At 47.0% G+C, this 15,653-nt stretch overlaps 5 protein-coding genes across 5 annotated transcripts in view; 4 read left to right on the top strand and 1 right to left on the bottom strand.

Annotated features, from left to right (window-relative positions):
• Window positions 1-445: 445 nt before the first annotated feature.
• On the top strand, window positions 446-1,411 carry ETH_00015985 (uncharacterized protein; the record flags this gene model as incomplete). Its single annotated transcript, XM_013374685.1, has 2 exons — window positions 446-1,004; window positions 1,290-1,411. 2 exons carry the CDS (start codon window positions 446-448, stop codon window positions 1,409-1,411), a joined length of 681 nt encoding a protein of 226 aa, XP_013230139.1.
• A 1,706-nt stretch (window positions 1,412-3,117) lies between these two features.
• Window positions 3,118-4,428, top strand: ETH_00015980 (uncharacterized protein; the record flags this gene model as incomplete). Its single annotated transcript, XM_013374684.1, has 1 exon — window positions 3,118-4,428. The coding sequence occupies one exon, from the start codon at window positions 3,118-3,120 to the stop codon at window positions 4,426-4,428; it is 1,311 nt and encodes a 436-aa protein (XP_013230138.1).
• Window positions 4,429-8,354: 3,926 nt separating this feature from the next.
• Window positions 8,355-9,177, bottom strand: ETH_00015975 (uncharacterized protein; the record flags this gene model as incomplete). Its single annotated transcript, XM_013374683.1, has 2 exons — window positions 8,355-8,591; window positions 8,986-9,177. 2 exons carry the CDS (start codon window positions 9,175-9,177, stop codon window positions 8,355-8,357), a joined length of 429 nt encoding a protein of 142 aa, XP_013230137.1.
• A 1,102-nt stretch (window positions 9,178-10,279) lies between these two features.
• On the top strand, window positions 10,280-13,673 carry ETH_00015970 (uncharacterized protein; the record flags this gene model as incomplete). Its single annotated transcript, XM_013374682.1, has 11 exons — window positions 10,280-10,646; window positions 10,721-10,897; window positions 11,107-11,463; window positions 11,759-11,828; window positions 11,951-12,008; window positions 12,122-12,322; window positions 12,700-12,750; window positions 12,856-12,914; window positions 13,166-13,258; window positions 13,378-13,464; window positions 13,580-13,673. The coding sequence occupies 11 exons, from the start codon at window positions 10,280-10,282 to the stop codon at window positions 13,671-13,673; spliced, it is 1,614 nt and encodes a 537-aa protein (XP_013230136.1).
• A 1,305-nt stretch (window positions 13,674-14,978) lies between these two features.
• ETH_00015965 (uncharacterized protein) overlaps window positions 14,979-15,653 on the top strand; it is a gene marked incomplete at both ends in the record, with an annotated part of 2,000 nt that continues 1,325 nt past the window's right edge. Inside the window, one exon of the mRNA XM_013374681.1 lies at window positions 14,979-15,613. Within this exon, the coding sequence (XP_013230135.1) occupies window positions 14,979-15,613 (635 nt within the window). The remainder of the gene's footprint in view (window positions 15,614-15,653) is intronic.

Genomic DNA, 15,653 nt, shown 5'->3' with positions numbered 1-15,653 from the left:
ATCCTTGACTTTGGCTTTCCGGTGTGTTTCATTTGAGACAGCCTCATAATTAAAAAAGAAAAGTATTTTTGCATTAAATTAATACTTTCCTTTCTTACCTTAGCTCCAAATCCTTTCCTGCGCAGAAGACTGGGCTGTGGATGCAGGAGCTGCAGGTGTTGCTGGTGCATGCAGAGGCCCTTTTGAAGGAAATAAAAGCTTATGAATGATTCGTAAGATTTGAAATTCTAAAATGAATTAAAAATTGCGTTATTAATTTCTTTTTCCATTTCGAGTTAGCCAATTCATAGAGAGCTGCTCAGGAGAGCAGGGCAGCCCGGCCCGCCCGAAGACAGGAAGAGTGCCTTTTGAGGATTTGTTTGGCAGCAAACTAATAAATTAAATTTAAATTAATTAAATTTTATTCAACTTATGCTCTAGCCAGCAGCAGCAGGCAGCAGCAGCCATGAGGGCTTTGCTTCCCTCTACACTCCTCATCCACAAGCCCCGCCTCCTCTCTCGCTGCTGCGCCCTAGTAAGACTCGAGCGCGTGCCCTCTGCAGCTGCTGCAGCTGCAGCGCCGGCTGCTGCAGCAGCAGCAGCAGCTCCAACAGCAGCAGCAGCAGCAGCAGCACAGGCAGCCACAGAAGCCAGCCTGCGGCTTCCTCCTCCACCCTTAGGCCCCTTTTCTCTCACCGCCTGCCGCTTATTCCCCAGAGACTCCTTTAGAGGAGGGCCCCCCGTGGGGGGCCCCAGGGGGGGCCCCCAAGGGGGCCCCCCGGGGGGGCCCCCGGGGGGGCCCCCCGGGGGGGCCCCCCGTGGGGCCCCCCTCGGGGGCCGGCTGCACCCAGAAAGTGCAGATCCTTTCAAGCCGCAGCAAATGCGGCGGATGGACTTGAAGTTGGGGCCTTATGCTGGAGGCCGTTTCTTTGTGTCTCCTAAAGAAGATCCGAAGGAGTTTATTTTGTGTGTTATTATTGTTGCAATTTTCCTCTATACTCTCGTTTACACCTACACGCAGCCTGGTAAGAAGCTGAAGCAGCAGCAGCTCTGGCAGCAGCAGCAGCAGGTGCTGCTGCTGCTGCTGCTGCTGTAGGCTTGCCAGCAGGACCCTGAGGTCCATTTTTTCGCGTATAATAAAACTGAGGCCTGAACGGGTGGAGTCGACTCAGGAGCGGACAAATGAACCTACACACTGTGCATGGAAGCTGGATTGGAGTAAATAGTGCTTATAATGGATATTTTTGAATTAATATCCCCAAAATATTCCCAAAATGTATCTTTTCATTTGCCAAACTGCCTGTTTGCAGGGGGGGAAACTGTGTTTCAGCGGCGGCGGCGCATCATCAGAGAGCGGCTGCTGAAAGAGGCGGGACTAAACGAGGCGGATCTGGAGGCGCTGGAGGCCGAAGAGGCCCCATTGACGAACTAAAGTGGCTTAGTTTGTCGAAATTTTAAAACAAAATAGAGCAGTATAAATGTAATTAAAACAAATACATTATTGTACTCCGGCAGCGCGCAGAAAAGTGGAAAGCCGCGAGATGCGAAAGGCGCAACCGCAGGGCTACGGCGCTCAGGTGTACAGACAGCGTGGCGCTGAACTATTTAGGAAGAGTTCCAAAGTCTTTATTTTTTGGGCTTGCGTTCAGAATAAGAGGAGAGGCTTAGCTCGAATGAAATATAAGAAATAAATTAGAATTATGAGCGGAACTGTGCAGGAGAGCCGCTCATGTTGGGCAGAATGAAACGCGTAGTATCCCTAGCACTCAGGAATACATTTTGCAGGATCCCTCAACTAGGGCTAGGTTACTAGCCAGGGGCCACTGTAGCGACTCTCCCACAAAGATAAGTTGTTAATTGTATTAATTAGAGGGATCTGCCAACTCCGAGCTGTCGGGCAGATCGTTGTGGGCTGGCAGCGAAGATCTCTGCCACCCGAAGCCCGAGACCCCAGGCAGCTCGTACAGCGAAGCCAGGGATGACCAGTGGTCCTCCTCTTGCTGCCAATTTGAATTGGGCACCGTTTTTCAGAGCTTAAGTACTGGCGGGCTTTCAAGCCTTGGGGCTTCGGAAGTGATCGGCGCATCGGAGGCTGGCTGTAGTCCTCTAGGCGCTGCACACGGAGGCGTGGGCAGCCTCGAAAAGAAATAAAACGAAAACATTAAGTAAAAGTTGCAATTAAAATAACCAATTTAGAAGAACGAGCTGTAGGAGGTGTGGAGCTGCACCCGTCGTGCCAGCCAGCCTGCAAGGCACAGGAGGGGGGGACGCGATCTCACATATTGCTGCACCCCTTTTGCAGTTATTAATGGGGAATTAAAAGAATAATGATTTTATTGTCGTTGTTATATCGTTTTAATTCGAAGACAGGCGCTGACTGCTTCGGAAACTGCACCTGGGCGGGGCGGGCTGCTGCTGCACGCGCTGCGGAGAGGGCGGCGAAGTTTAGGAAAAAGAGGGAGAAAAGCCTCAAAAATGCCGAATTAATGTGAAATAAGGAACTTAATCTTTGAAAAGTGGCATTTAAAAGAAAAAAGATCTATTGCGGGGCGCTGTGGGCCCCGGCAGCGCTGCAGGACTGGTGCCTCTGCTGCAGCACAGGCGGGCAGCAGCAGCCGGGCCTCCGGCGGCGCTGAGCAGCACAAGTTTGCATTTGCCCAAAAATGGTTTAATTGCAATTCCTAGTTGTGCAAAATCTTCGCTGCTTCCCGTAGCTTTCCGTCTGCGCCGCGGGGGCGTCCCCACCGACTCTTGTGGCCGCTCCGCCTGGGCTTGCGCTGCAAGTTTTCTTTTCTTTTTTGCGAAACTCTGTTGGATTTATTTTTTAAATTCGAGAGGAGGCGAGTTCTTTCGGCGGCGCTGCGTCGGCGCCGGCCCTCGCAGGCTTCAGCTTTCCCGCAGCGGGGCAGCAGCAGTTCTTGCAAGATCGAGTCGATCTCCACTCCGGCGGCCTCGTTTTATTTGCTGCTTTTTGGGGAAACTGCAGCAGCAAAAATGGCGTTTTTGGGGCGGTTGGGGAGTTTGTGGGTGTGCGCGGCGGCGCTGCTGCTGCTGTGTTCAAGTTGCTGCTCGCCGTGCGCGGCCGCTGCTGCTCCCGCGGCTGCTCCGGCTCCTGCTGCTAGGCCGCGCAAGCCCATAATGGCCAAGGTGAAGACGAACATGACCCGCAAGTTCGTGGGAATGACTTCGCAAACCATTTTGAGGGACTTGTACGCATTTTGGGTGCGCAAGCTGCTGCTGCCGGAGCTGCGGGGGGCCCGCGAGGACTTGGTGCAGGCGTACAGCCCGCAGCTGTACTACAAGATAGCCCGGGCGTGGCACAGCGCCTTCTGCCACCAGCTGCGCACTGTGCGGCTGCCAGCTTCTTGGCGAGAAGCAGCAGCAGCAGTTCACAGGAAGCTGGGGGGCCGCGGGGATTTGCTGCAGGCGCTGCCGCCCGTGGGCAAGAGGGGGCGGCGGCTGCGGCTGCAGCAGGAGCAGCCGAAGCGGGACTTCATTCGCTTCGCAGTCTTCTTCCTCAGGGCCTTCGTGCCCGCCTCCATCGCGAAAGCTGCTGCGAAAGATAGTGCAGCAGCAGCAGCAATCATCAGCCGCCATGAACCCAACTTAAGAGCTGCTCTCTACTCCACGCTGGCAGCTTTCTTCCAGTTCCTCGTGGGCCGCGCCCCCGGCTGCAGGATCACCGCCACCGCTTTCGTCCTTGCGGCTATTGCCCCCTGCCCCTTCGGATACCTCGTCGAACCTGCATTTATTTACGGAGTTTTGCGAAACTCTCCTCCAGAAACGCTGCATTCGCTGGCTTCGCTGCGCCGCGTGGCCACTTCGAAGCCCTGCCCGGACTTCAAGCGCGACCTGCTGCAGCTGCTCATGGTGAACGGCGTCACCGCCGACGACATGAGCCGCGCCAGCAACCTCAAGAGGGACCTCGCGAAACTGATTCTTCCAGTTGAGCAAATCGTCGCGGAAAAGGAGGAGGAACTCCGAAAAATGGAAAAAATCGGCCTGAAAGACCTGCTGCAGAAGGACGGAGAGGACGCCGCCGTGACCGAAACCCTCGAGGGCCTCAAGGGAGGACTCGACGACCTCTTCGCCAAGTCCGGAGTTCCAGGTAATAAAAATGCAGAAAATAATGTCCAGAAAGCCGCAGAAGTCCACTTCAGCGACCCTGACACAGCCGCTGCCAAAGCCTACTTCGACAGAGTGCGGCTGCTGGTGGATGGCAACGCGGCGAGAGACGGCTTCCTCGACTTGCCTAGCACCGATTTCCAAGCTTTAATGGAAAAAACGGTACACGATTTCGAAGAAGAAGATCGAAACAACACGCAGAGAACGCCCTTCAAGGTCGACAGGTCTTTGGACATCAAGCAACAGACGGAAGAGGCGATCCTGCAGGCCCGTGGCGGCAGACTTCGCGTGGAGCCTTTTATTCCCAAAAAGAAAGAAGAATAAGCTCGAAAAGCGAACAAAGGTGATGTCCACTTCAGCCAGCCGCCACACCACCGCGATCGTCTGCCAGCAGCTTACAGGACGCTTACGACTGGGGTTTTTTGAGCGATCTTGAGCTCAGACTTGTCTCCAGCTGTTCATTTAATTCAATAGAGACAAACTGAGGGAAAGGCGCCAACAAATTCTTGCAAATGTCATTGTTTGGTGAAGATTGGGAAACTCCGACGAACACCTGCAGCCGCCTTTTCCGCAACCGCCGCGCAGTGTCACCGGGCCGCCGCTGCGTTACGAAGCAACTGCTGTGTTTAGAGTTTCTTGCTTTCATTCATCATTAAACTTTTCCCCAATCGCGGCTTCCTATTGGCTCATTATTGTTTATACAGACAACTGCGCAGAGGCCGGCTTGCAAGTGCTCCTGTGGGCCATGACTGGCAGCCGAAAACGCCACAAGGACAGTAGGCTGCATGCAAAAGGTTCTTTGCCTCCAGCTTTGCGTTGTGGCTAGCTGCCTGTGCAGCTAGCTGCGCTGTTTGCAGCTGAGGAGGCGCAGCTAGCTAACCATGACCGTGTCCTGGCCACGAGGTCGAAGTTGGCTGGACGTCTAGCCTGAACAAGGCTACTGCTTGGCTTTCTTTTCTGACTTTGTATCGAGAGAACTCTTCAGCAGTTTTAAGTTAATGTGTCACGTTTAAATAGAGTGGCGAGGGAACTCTAGAAGCTGTAAATGCGTATAACACATCTATTTAAAGCGCATGAATTGGGCTGACATCCTGCAACGCGTGTCTGTTTCTACTGCACTTCGATCGGTCTAGAGATTCCACAAATAGTCCCACCACCAGTAGTTTTTATAAAGCAAAAAACGCAGTTTTTTCGAGGTTTTCAAGTATTACTTTCAGATTCGTGTCCAGGCAGGCCAGAGGTGTTCGCCAACTGATTCAGCACTGGTATATACATATATATATATATGTATATATTTGTCCAGTCCATTGAGTACTTTGAGTTTGCTGCGCAGATTCAAAATAAAAGTAAACGATCAAATTGAATTTTCCCATTTTAAGTATTTTATCTGAATTACCCTAAGGTCTACTGGAGTTGATGCCACGAGGATCTGGCGGTGTTCGAGGCGTGGTGCGGGCAGGCTCAGACGGGCTCATGCAGATGTCTAAAAGACAAAATTAATATTTTAATCTTAATTTTAAAGCACTTATTCTCGTAGAAAAACGAAAAGAAAATAAGGACAAGACGTATGCGCCCAGGCTCACCCTGTGTGTTCGGTGTGACAGGACCAGTTCTGAATCGGGAGCTGAACGCTCGAGCAAATGAACCATTCGCCGCAAAAATTGTTGTTTGTAGATATTTTTTGGTTTATTCGGGCGATTAAATTGCAATTTTAAAGACATGCATGTTTCAAGCTTCCTCTTGAGCCTGATTTGTTGGGTGGGCCTGAGCCAAATCAGAGTAGATGCGGGCGAGGGCGTGGCTCGTTGATCTTCAGATACGGAGCTGTCAGTGAACTCAGCTGCCTACACTAAGCGTGCAAATAAATACTCAAGAGAAATATATACTTCTTTAAAAATACCATTATACTGTCCCAATAGGTTCCATCGACCGCCTGCCTACTCTTCTGCCCCACCATTGATCTTTTCGTGCACTAACAGAAACTACTCTAGCTACCCCTACAGACCATTCTCGAAAGCCGTTTTTTATAGTTTATGTATATTCCCATCATTTACGCGAAATGTCCTACTTATAGACCACAAAACAGGAGCAAATGCTGCGCGGGTTACAGCGCATTGCGCCATGGTGCCGGCGAGCGCGAAGTGGCAAGTGCACCATATGTGTGTAAGTGCCATTTCACCGCGCTTTCAGCTGCATCACCAGCTCATTTAGACTTGTTGCACTTCAGAAAGTGAGAGTTCATAGTGACAAATAGAAGAGAAGGCGGAGAGAAGCAGCTGTGCAAGCCAATACTGAATAAGCTTCAGCAGAACAGGTGAATGCTGCAGTTAAAGGATCCTTGCAGGAATGAGCCAGCAAAAAGACAAATAAAATTGAAAATGTAATGCAAAAAGTAGGGGCACTGCAGCACTTTACTGCGGGTATTGGCTTCATTTGATGGAGTGTCTGTCGCTTACAATTGGAGCATTTGATTGCATCCGTCCCACCAACACTTTGCAGAAAACCCCAAGATCGAGAACATCTCAATAAGCTGATTATCTGATACACTTTGCTCAAAATTTTGAGATCAAGAAAATCTAAATCTGCGAATTATCTCAGAGAAATAGATCTAACAAGGGCGACAAAACTCCTAGAAGAAGCACAAAGCTTTGCAACTCCCCAGGCTCCAGGCCATGGGCAAGCCAGTCATAGACACTGGCGAATAACGCCGGGCCGGAAATACAGCTTTAAAAATGAAATATTTAAGGGCCAAATGCTTCTATTGGCCTCTGGGGTGAAGTATTGCAGCAAAGTGCAACAGTTCAGAGGCCTGCACTCTCTGTGGCTCGCTTTGTGCAAGTGTAATGGAGGCTAAGTATTTGTCAGCAGCAGCTGCTGCCTTTTGCTGTTCCTGCAAATGCTGCATGTGCATTTTGTTGCTCTTTGAGCCGAGCCTTCGGCTGTCTTTCTTCTTTTTGGGGTTTAGCGTTTAGGGTTTAGGGTTTGCAGTCTGCGTGCAAGATGCCAGGCACACCATTTTCTTCCTTTTTCAAATCTTCAAAGCTTTTTTTTCCTTTCTTTTCATACCTGTATGCTGCCGCTTTGTATTGGAGCTCCAGTACTCCGTCAATTCATCAACAGCCCCAGCGCTGTCACCCCGCTGGAGGCTTTTGCCTCACTAGCCACATGCACTGGAAGGCCGAAATCGGCGAAGTCTCACCAACTGTTCACAAGTTTTAAATTTATTATTTTTAGAGGCTTAAAATGTTATTATTAGGCCCTATCTACAGTCTCTATTGGCGGGTAGTTTTATTATTTCACATTAAGTTTGCACAATCCCCAGAGCCAGTCTACTGCTAGGCGCTTCCCTTAAGTTCAAGTGCCGATATTTGCGCGATCGAGTGCCGATCTGCATCTCCAGATGCATTTTCTAATTTTTGTTTTCTCTCAATTTCGTTATTTTCGTTTCGAGATGAAGTTGCGGTCGGATTTGCATGCGGATCAGATGATTCCGCTGCTAAAAAATGCTCACTGCATTATTTTCTGCTTTATTTCAAAAGTATAACAACTCAGAAAGGGCTCACTTCCCAAAGAATTCCAATAAAACTCTGAAATTAATCTCGTCTTCTGCAGATTCTGCCTCATTGCTTTCACTCTGCAGTTCCAGCTATGACTCTATTGGTAGACTTTTCACGAGTTCGTGATCTCCTTCGGTTTGTACTCTTGAAGAGAAATACATTAGATTTGTATTCTTGGGGAGAAATGCATTAGAAAAGAAGCAAGCTGCAGGTCTTGTAGAGAAATAAAGGCAAACAATTGTTTGCCTTTATTTCTTTCAGTTCAAGACACTGAAGGTGCTTAAAACAGCAGCCAAAATGGTACTATTTCACCCACGTCTCATCACTGCATAGAATAAGATAAACAGAAATATGTTTACTTTATTCTACCTTAAGACTGCTGCTATCCACTTTTGATATTTGTTCACAGCTCTTTAATGGGCGTTTCCGAGCACGCCAAAAGACCACTGGACTGACCACTGGTCTGGCTCTGCTCGAATTGACTGAAACGCCTTTAATTGAGAACATAACGCTGCAGCAATTTCAACATGCTTTTCTTATTTGCAATTTTTGGAAATAATGGAAATAATAATGCAATTATTATGCATTTAAACCGAGAAACAACGCTGTAGCAAGCACAAACACCTGCACTTCGGCACTTCGGAAGCACAGAAAGCTGTGGATTCTGTCTTTTCCAAATAATCAAAAGTTGAACTATTTGCTGCTGTCTCTCTCCATGTCAGAGCAGAAAGCTACTGCTGCTGCGTAAGCAGCGTCGCTTCTTTCTTGTTCAAGTTGTGTCTGCTGCTGCTGCTCTATTTGCTTCGCCAGCAGCAAATCATAAGCCTCAGCCCTCCCGCGGGGCCCCACACAGTACCCCTCGCTCCGCAGCAGCTGCAGCGTCTGCCTTTCGTTCTCCCGCTGCAGCTGCTGCAGCTGCTGCAGCTCAATCTGCAGACACAAACAGACAACTTCTGCTGCAGCTGCAGCAAACCAACACAGCAACACGAGACTTGTCAAGAAGGCCATGGCCGACAGCTCTGGAAACCCACAGGGCTGTGCAGGAAACAATACTCTTCAAACAAAAGGGGCAGCTGCATGCATAATGTAACACAGTACATGCATGCATGCATGCATGCATGCATTCATGCATGCATGAGTGCCTCCCATCTTGAGGCGAAAGCGGGCATGCAAAAAAGGCCAAGTGTACAAAAGAAAGGCTGGATTGCAATATGACTAATGGCGTGAAGCAGCAAATTAACTGGGAGACGAATCAAAGGGAATAAGTGGACTAGAAGGACCAAATGGACTAAATGGATTAATTTGAAAAGCCCTGAGGGCTCACGAGGATCTTCTCCTGCTCCTTCTTGGCCAGAAGGCAGTCCAGCTTTTCTTGCCAGAGGCTTTTGGCCCTTCGGAAGTCCGTGTGCTCCACAGCCAACTCCCCTTTGCCTTTTTCTTTGCCTTCGAGAGGCTGGCCGGCGCCCCCAGAGCTTCCCCCAGAAGTGCCCGCCCCCGGTGTGCCCAGGCCTTTCATTTTGGGCGTTTCAGCTTGGAAAATAATGCAAGAATGGAGCGGGAAAAAGAAGTTTCTCGGGACTCAGGGTGGGTCCGCAGCCTCGAGGTGTGCAGAAGGCGGAGCTTGAGAGCCTGCAGAGACGTTTTTGCAAAAAAAATTAAAATTGGATTTATTTTGCAATAAAAACTTCAAAAAATAACCCAAGTTCAACTTGGGGGCTCTCAGGCTGCGAATGCGGAAGTGCAGCTACTGGACTAGACCACTGGTCCTCGTTGCCAGCCCCGTCACGAACGCCATGCGGAAAAATAACGTTTGCGAGGTCCAGTAACTAATTAACGTTTATTAAATGTAAATTAATGAATAAATTTAGTTTATTTGCAGCTTTTTAAAGCCCAAACTGCGAAAATCAGACTCAGTCAGCTTCCGCTTTGAAAAGTAGCCAGCACTGTCTTGTCCAACTTCTGCATTCGTTCTTTGATTTCGTTCATTGTTCACACAAATGTCTGTCTAACTTGAACTACTCATCATTTTTAGTCAAATAAATGAATTTAAAAGGTGTTTTAGGAGAATAAATTGCTCTGAAATGAGTTGAACTGGGCCCGGATGTTTTGGCAAAGCAAAGCTCCCAGAGGCTCGAGCAATAACACTTCCTTAAACCGATCTTTCATGTATCTGTTATTTCTTTCTAAATAATAAAAAAGAAGAGAATTTATTTGGAAGCTACTTCTATTCTATAACTAAGCAAATGGGAAAACAACAATCAGCTGATGCGTTGAGATGCAGCTCCTTGTTTCGGTTTCTTTGGGTGTTAGTCTTTACAACGTCTGGCGTGTGATAAGCCAAATTAAGACATTGCATCAACCTCTGGCAATTTCAAGAACTTGCAGACTTTATTAAATCCTTATATTGACTAAAGTTGATTAAATTGGACTAAATTGGGCGAAGTGCGAAATGCGCAGCAGCAGCTGTTCAGTGCGCCTGGCGCTGAGGTGTATGCGCACCTCTTTCGCGGTGCATGCAGTTCACGAAGCTGTGGAAACCTGAATTGGAAAAGACTTAGCGCCTCTGAAATGCTAAATGAACCACGAAAAACTTTATTTAGAAGCATAATAAAGCCAAAATGGGTGAAGTTGGCAGCACTTCAGTTTACTTTTCCTCCGAGACGCCGGCAGCAGAGCCCTCCGTGGAGGATTTCGCCTTTCAGAGTGTCGCGAAAGAGAACTCTAGGGATTTATTTTTGGCTCTTTTCAAGTTTAATTTGCCAAAGGCCTTTGAAGAAGTTCACGTCGATGCCGAAACCCACACATTTGCAGCTCTCAGCAGCAGTTTGCGACCCCCCGGGCTGCTGCTGAGCCTCCACAAGTCTATCTTAGCAGCAGCTTTTATGAATGGCTTTATTGTCTTTCTTTGGCGCCGCAACTGCAAGAGTCTAAGGAGTGTCCTTGTGCACATCTTTGCCTCCACTTCGCTCCCAGTTTTCGTCGGCGGTGAGGGTTATTTTTTTCTTTTTTTCTTTTTTTCAAGTTTGTTTTGTTTACTCTTTTCCACTTGTCCTCTGCAGGATGTTCTGCAACAAACCTGCTCGAAACACTCCTTTCTTTTGGCTTGGCAGCGCCTGAGACCCTCGCGGCGAAAAACTTGAATTGCATTTTTCCTTTTCTCATTTGCATGCAGGAAGCAGCAGCTCCTCCATGCAGTCTCTGGCCTCAAGAGGCTCCTTCTTTTGCAGAAAAAGCAGGTAAAGAAAGTTCAATTGAGTTCGAAAAAGTTTTATTTCTATTTTCCAATCTGCATGCAGAAGACGTGCATGCAACTCTTTCGCATGCAGCTGGGTGGAACTTGAAGTGGCTGGCTGCGCTGGAAGCAGCTGCTGCAGTACGTTGCTGCTGCTGCTGCTGCTGCAAGTTTCCCCAACTTGCATTTCTTTCATTTCAATAAAGTCTTCAGAGTTCAACAAAAGACTTTATGAAAACCTCACTGGCGCCCAGCTTGCCCTTGCGCTGATCAACAGCAGCAGAATTCCCCTCTGCTGCAGCACAGGCAGCTCTGCTGCTGCACTGCCTGCTGCTGCTTCCCACAGTCTCAATTCGGATAGCAGCAAACAGCCGCTAGCAGCAGCAGCAGCAGCAGCAGCAGCAGCGCCCCACAACAAACGGGCAAGAACAGCAGCAGCAGCAACAAAGGGTCTTGCTGCTCTGGCTCCTCCAGCCAGCAGTAGTGGCAGCAGCAGCAGCAGCAGCAAACTGAAGTACGAGAATTTCTTTAAGAAGGCAGAGGGCGTGCTGCGCTACAGCCTTTCCAGCTGTGAGTCCCAGCTGGACTTCAAATTAATCTAATTACTTTAAAAATGCGAACTTTTGAAAATGTTTTTAAAAATTTGCATTTTTGAAAAAAATGCCACTCAGGCAGCAGAAGAATTTGCTGCAGCGCTTCGCCGCTTCTGCCGCAAGTGTGGGCGCAGCTGAAATGCCTGCGAGCTGCAGCAGGTAATTCAAGAAGCTGAAGTGCATGCAACTTGGTTTATTTTAATTTATTTATTTATTTATTTACTTAAATTCGTTTTGTTTTGCCGAATTCAATTTTGCTTCTCCGCTTTCAGGCAAACGGCTGGTGGTCGCAGCAGTTCAAGTTCCGGAAATCTGCATTGCAGCAGAACTCAGTGAAGACACGTGAGTTTCGTGAAACTGAAAGAAACAATTAACATTTTAATTTATTTTTGAAAAATAAATATTTAATTCGACTTTTTGGGTTTTGTAAAGTTAAAAAGCGCTGAGATTCGTCTGCTTTCCAGCCAGCTGCTGCTGGGTTTGCAAGAAATGCAAGTGAAGAAGACGGCGCTGTGGAGCAAAGTGCGGCTAAAATTTCTCTTTTTGATTAATTTTGAACTGCAAATACTTTCCTAAAACTTTTCTTTTGGATTTATTTCGAATTGCAAATACTTTTAATTGGAGTTTACTTTCAGGTTTTGCAAAAAGACCCCGAAGCCGAGCTGCGGGAGGACCTGCAGCAGCAGGCCCGCCTGCTGCTGCAGGCCTTCGTGCTTTCCCACTCTGCAAGATCCATGTGGCAATTTGCTGCAAAAGAAATTCAAATTTCTTTCCAAGATTTTTCATATCAAAGAACTTCACTTTCCAAACTCTTTCCTCAAGTGGCACTCTGGCAGGTCGGCGCAGCCAAAAGAAAATTCAAAAGTTCAAAAATTCAAAAATTCGGAAATTCAAAAATTCAAATATTCAAAAATAATTCAAAAACTCAAAAATTCAAAAACTCAAAAACTCAAAAATAATTCAAAAGTTCAAAAATTCAAAAATTCAAAAGTTCAAAAATTCAAAAATTCAAAAAAAATTTAAATTTCAAAAACTTCGAATCACCAGTTGGAAAGATGAAAAAGCGATCAGACATCCACAAAGTGGAAAACAAATAAATAAATGAAAATGCAAATAATAAAAAACGGTTTTATGGAATTAAAATGCAAACAATAAAAACATTTTTATGAAAAAATGAATTAAAAATTAAAAACATTCATGTGTTGCAATGTAGGAAGAAGTTCTCTTGAACTCTCTGGTGGCGCGCAATGCGAAAGCAAGCCAGGTAATTCATGAATTTGAATTTGATTAAAAATTAAATTTTATTTCTTGTTTTATTTAAGTTAATATTTAAAAGAAATTCAACTTTATTTGTGTCTTTTCCATTCAGAAAAAACAGCAAGAGCCTCCAGACAGTGACTGCTTTGAAGGCGCCGTTTACGCAGCCATGTGAGATGAAGAACAAACTTATTTCAACATGAACAATTTAAAAATAAATAATTTAAAAATAAACAATTTTAAAATAAAAAATTAAAAATAAATGATTTAAAATGTTTAAATTGGATTTTAATTGTTGCGAAATAAGGCAACTAGATGGTGCTGGGGTGCAAGAAAACGGCTAATTGCATGCATTTCAATTTGATTTAAATTATTTAGTGCATTTAACTTTTATTAATTCTTTTTTTGATTTTATTCTTCAGAAACAAAACCAAAAGTGACCTCACTCTTCGGATTTTGTCGGAGACACGGGAGCTGCTGCTGCAGCAGCAGCAGCAGATACCGCTGGTTGCTTTGTGAGGATCCGTTTCTGGTTTTACGTTTTTTCTCTTTTAAATCCCTTTAAAAGTCAACTTTTGAAACTAGCCTTTCAAAATTAATTAATTGTTTTGTTTTGAATGCCTTTTTGCTGCAGCTGGGAAAACGTTTTTGTTGCAGAGGAAAGCTCTGAGCTGCAAGACGAGACAGCGCAGCAGCTGGCGGGGTGTATCAGTCGCGCCTGGTGAGTATTAAATGAATAAAATTAAAGAATTTAAATGAATTAAATTAAATATTCCAAATTAATTAAATTAAATAATTTAAATAAATTAAAATACCCTTTTTACTTTCGTTTTTAGGCACCAAACATTCCCCAACAGCAGCGGCGTTTTCACTCTGCATCAGTTCATCACTGAGGATCTTTCGCGGCTTTCTTTGAGCCATTTGACTTGAAAACAAATTCTTTTTTATTTTATTTTCAAATTAAAAGACTCAAAGTTTTATTTTCAAGTTAAATGGCTCAAACAGAAAAACAAGAAATGACGGGCTTGCGGCCCCTGAGCTGTCTGTACACCTCCCAGTCTTTTCCCCAGCTGCTTCCCTTTTTGTTTTTCATTCTTTCTCCGAATTATAAATGAGGAAGTAAAACAAAAGTAGCTTTTTTTATTTGGCATTTTGGTCTTTTCCGCCAATTAGAGATAGGCAGAAGGGCTGGAACTGCTAAAAGAGACCAGCGCAGTAATGGTGCTGCACGCAGAGGTCCACTGGTCACCTGCAAATGGCGTGAACGGCAAACAGCCATTTCAGCTGCAACGAAAGACGAAAACAATTTATAAAAGTGAATTATTAAATAGTTTTGAACATTAAATAAAGTTCAGGCTGTTTAATTGCACAAATTAAGTCTTTATTGTTTCATTTATGTTGGGATTTCCCAGACATTCTGTCGAGGCACCAGACGGACCACTGGTCCACTGGCCAGCCGTCGCCGTGCGGGAAGAAGTGCGAAAAAAAGTTTTCCATAATTAAATTAAAAGTTCAAAAAAGATATCTGAAATAAAAATAAAACTGAAATAAAAATAAAACTCAAGAAATGCAAAAAATGAAAATAAATGTCTTTTTGGTGTTTTTTCTGTTGCCGATTTCGTCTGCGGATTTGCAGAAACTCGCCGGGGGCTCCTGGTGTACATACACTGCACGGCACAAGAAGCAAAAATTCGTATTTTTTAAAAATCATAAATTATATTTTAATTCAAATTGAAAATAAAAATATTTTCAACTTATTTAACGCAGCATTTCAAATGGCCTCTACTCTGGGGCCCCCGTGAAGCTGGGGGGCCCTGGGGCCCCCTCTGGCAGTTGCTGCTGCTCGATTTCTCACAAAAAATTCGAATTTTCTTCTTTTTTAAATAATTAAAACATTAAAATAATAATTTGATGTTTTAATGCATTTTAAATTAACTTTAGAAGCTCAAACTGGCTGATTCGCACCCCCATCGAATGCACGGTTATGTCTTGTGTTCAATTTTAGTTTTCGCCCACACCACTGCTTCGATCTTTTCCTTTTCTCTTTCAAACAGAACAAATAAAGCTTTGCTCACTCCACGCTCTCATGGGGGCCCCGGGTTGCCCCTGGGGGCCCCATGGGGGCCCCCCGGTGGGCCCCCCGGGGGGCCCCCATGGGGCCCCCGCCGGGGTGCTCCCCGGGGGCCCCCCGCAGCTGCTGCTGCTGCTGGCGGGGCCCCCCCTGACTGCCCAGATATGTATGACGTGGCCGACGATTTGGACCGGCAAAGAGAAGCCTCGTATAATGCAATGTTGGCCTTAATAGAAAAAGAAGAAGATGCGCGGCAGGCGCAGAAGGCCCAGGGCCCTGCTGCAGCAGCAGCAGCAGCAGCTTTCCGCAGCAGCAGCGCAGCAGCAGCAGCACCGGCGCTTTCCCCAGCCCGCTGGGGCCCCCCGGACCCTCAGCTGGACTGCGAGGGGCCCCTGGGGCCCCCCAGTGCTGCAGTTGACTCCGCAGCTCAAATTCTTTCTCTTTTTGAAGACAAAAGCAAACCCCAAACTCCCACTTCTTTTTCCAAACTCTGGGGCCCCACGGAGGCCCACGAACTGGACCCTTTCGAGCCATTTGAGGGGCCCCTGGGGGCCCCCGAGGGCCCCCAGCAGTTTACCACCAAACGGAAAGGGACACCCTGGGGCCCCCAAGGGGGCCCCCCTGGGGGCCCCCCTGGGGGCCCCCTTGGGGGGCCCCCTGGGGGCCCCTCGCTGTCAAGTGCCATTAGGGCACTGGAGGGCCTCGCGGGCTGTAGGCAGCTGCGCGGGGAGCAGCTGAGAGAAGACCCTCGCTTTGCAACTTTGCTGTCCATCTTGGAAGCAAACTTGAGAAGAGAAGTGTTTCTTTTGGCCTGCAGCAGCAGCAGCAGCAGCAGCAGC

This window comes from Eimeria tenella, genomic scaffold (assembly GCF_000499545.2).
Source record: "Eimeria tenella Houghton genomic scaffold, Eth_scaff22, whole genome shotgun sequence".
Lineage (NCBI taxonomy): Eukaryota > Apicomplexa > Conoidasida > Eucoccidiorida > Eimeriidae > Eimeria > Eimeria tenella.
Note: the sequence above shows the minus strand (reverse complement) of the source record. Positions and strands in the feature narration are given on the sequence as shown.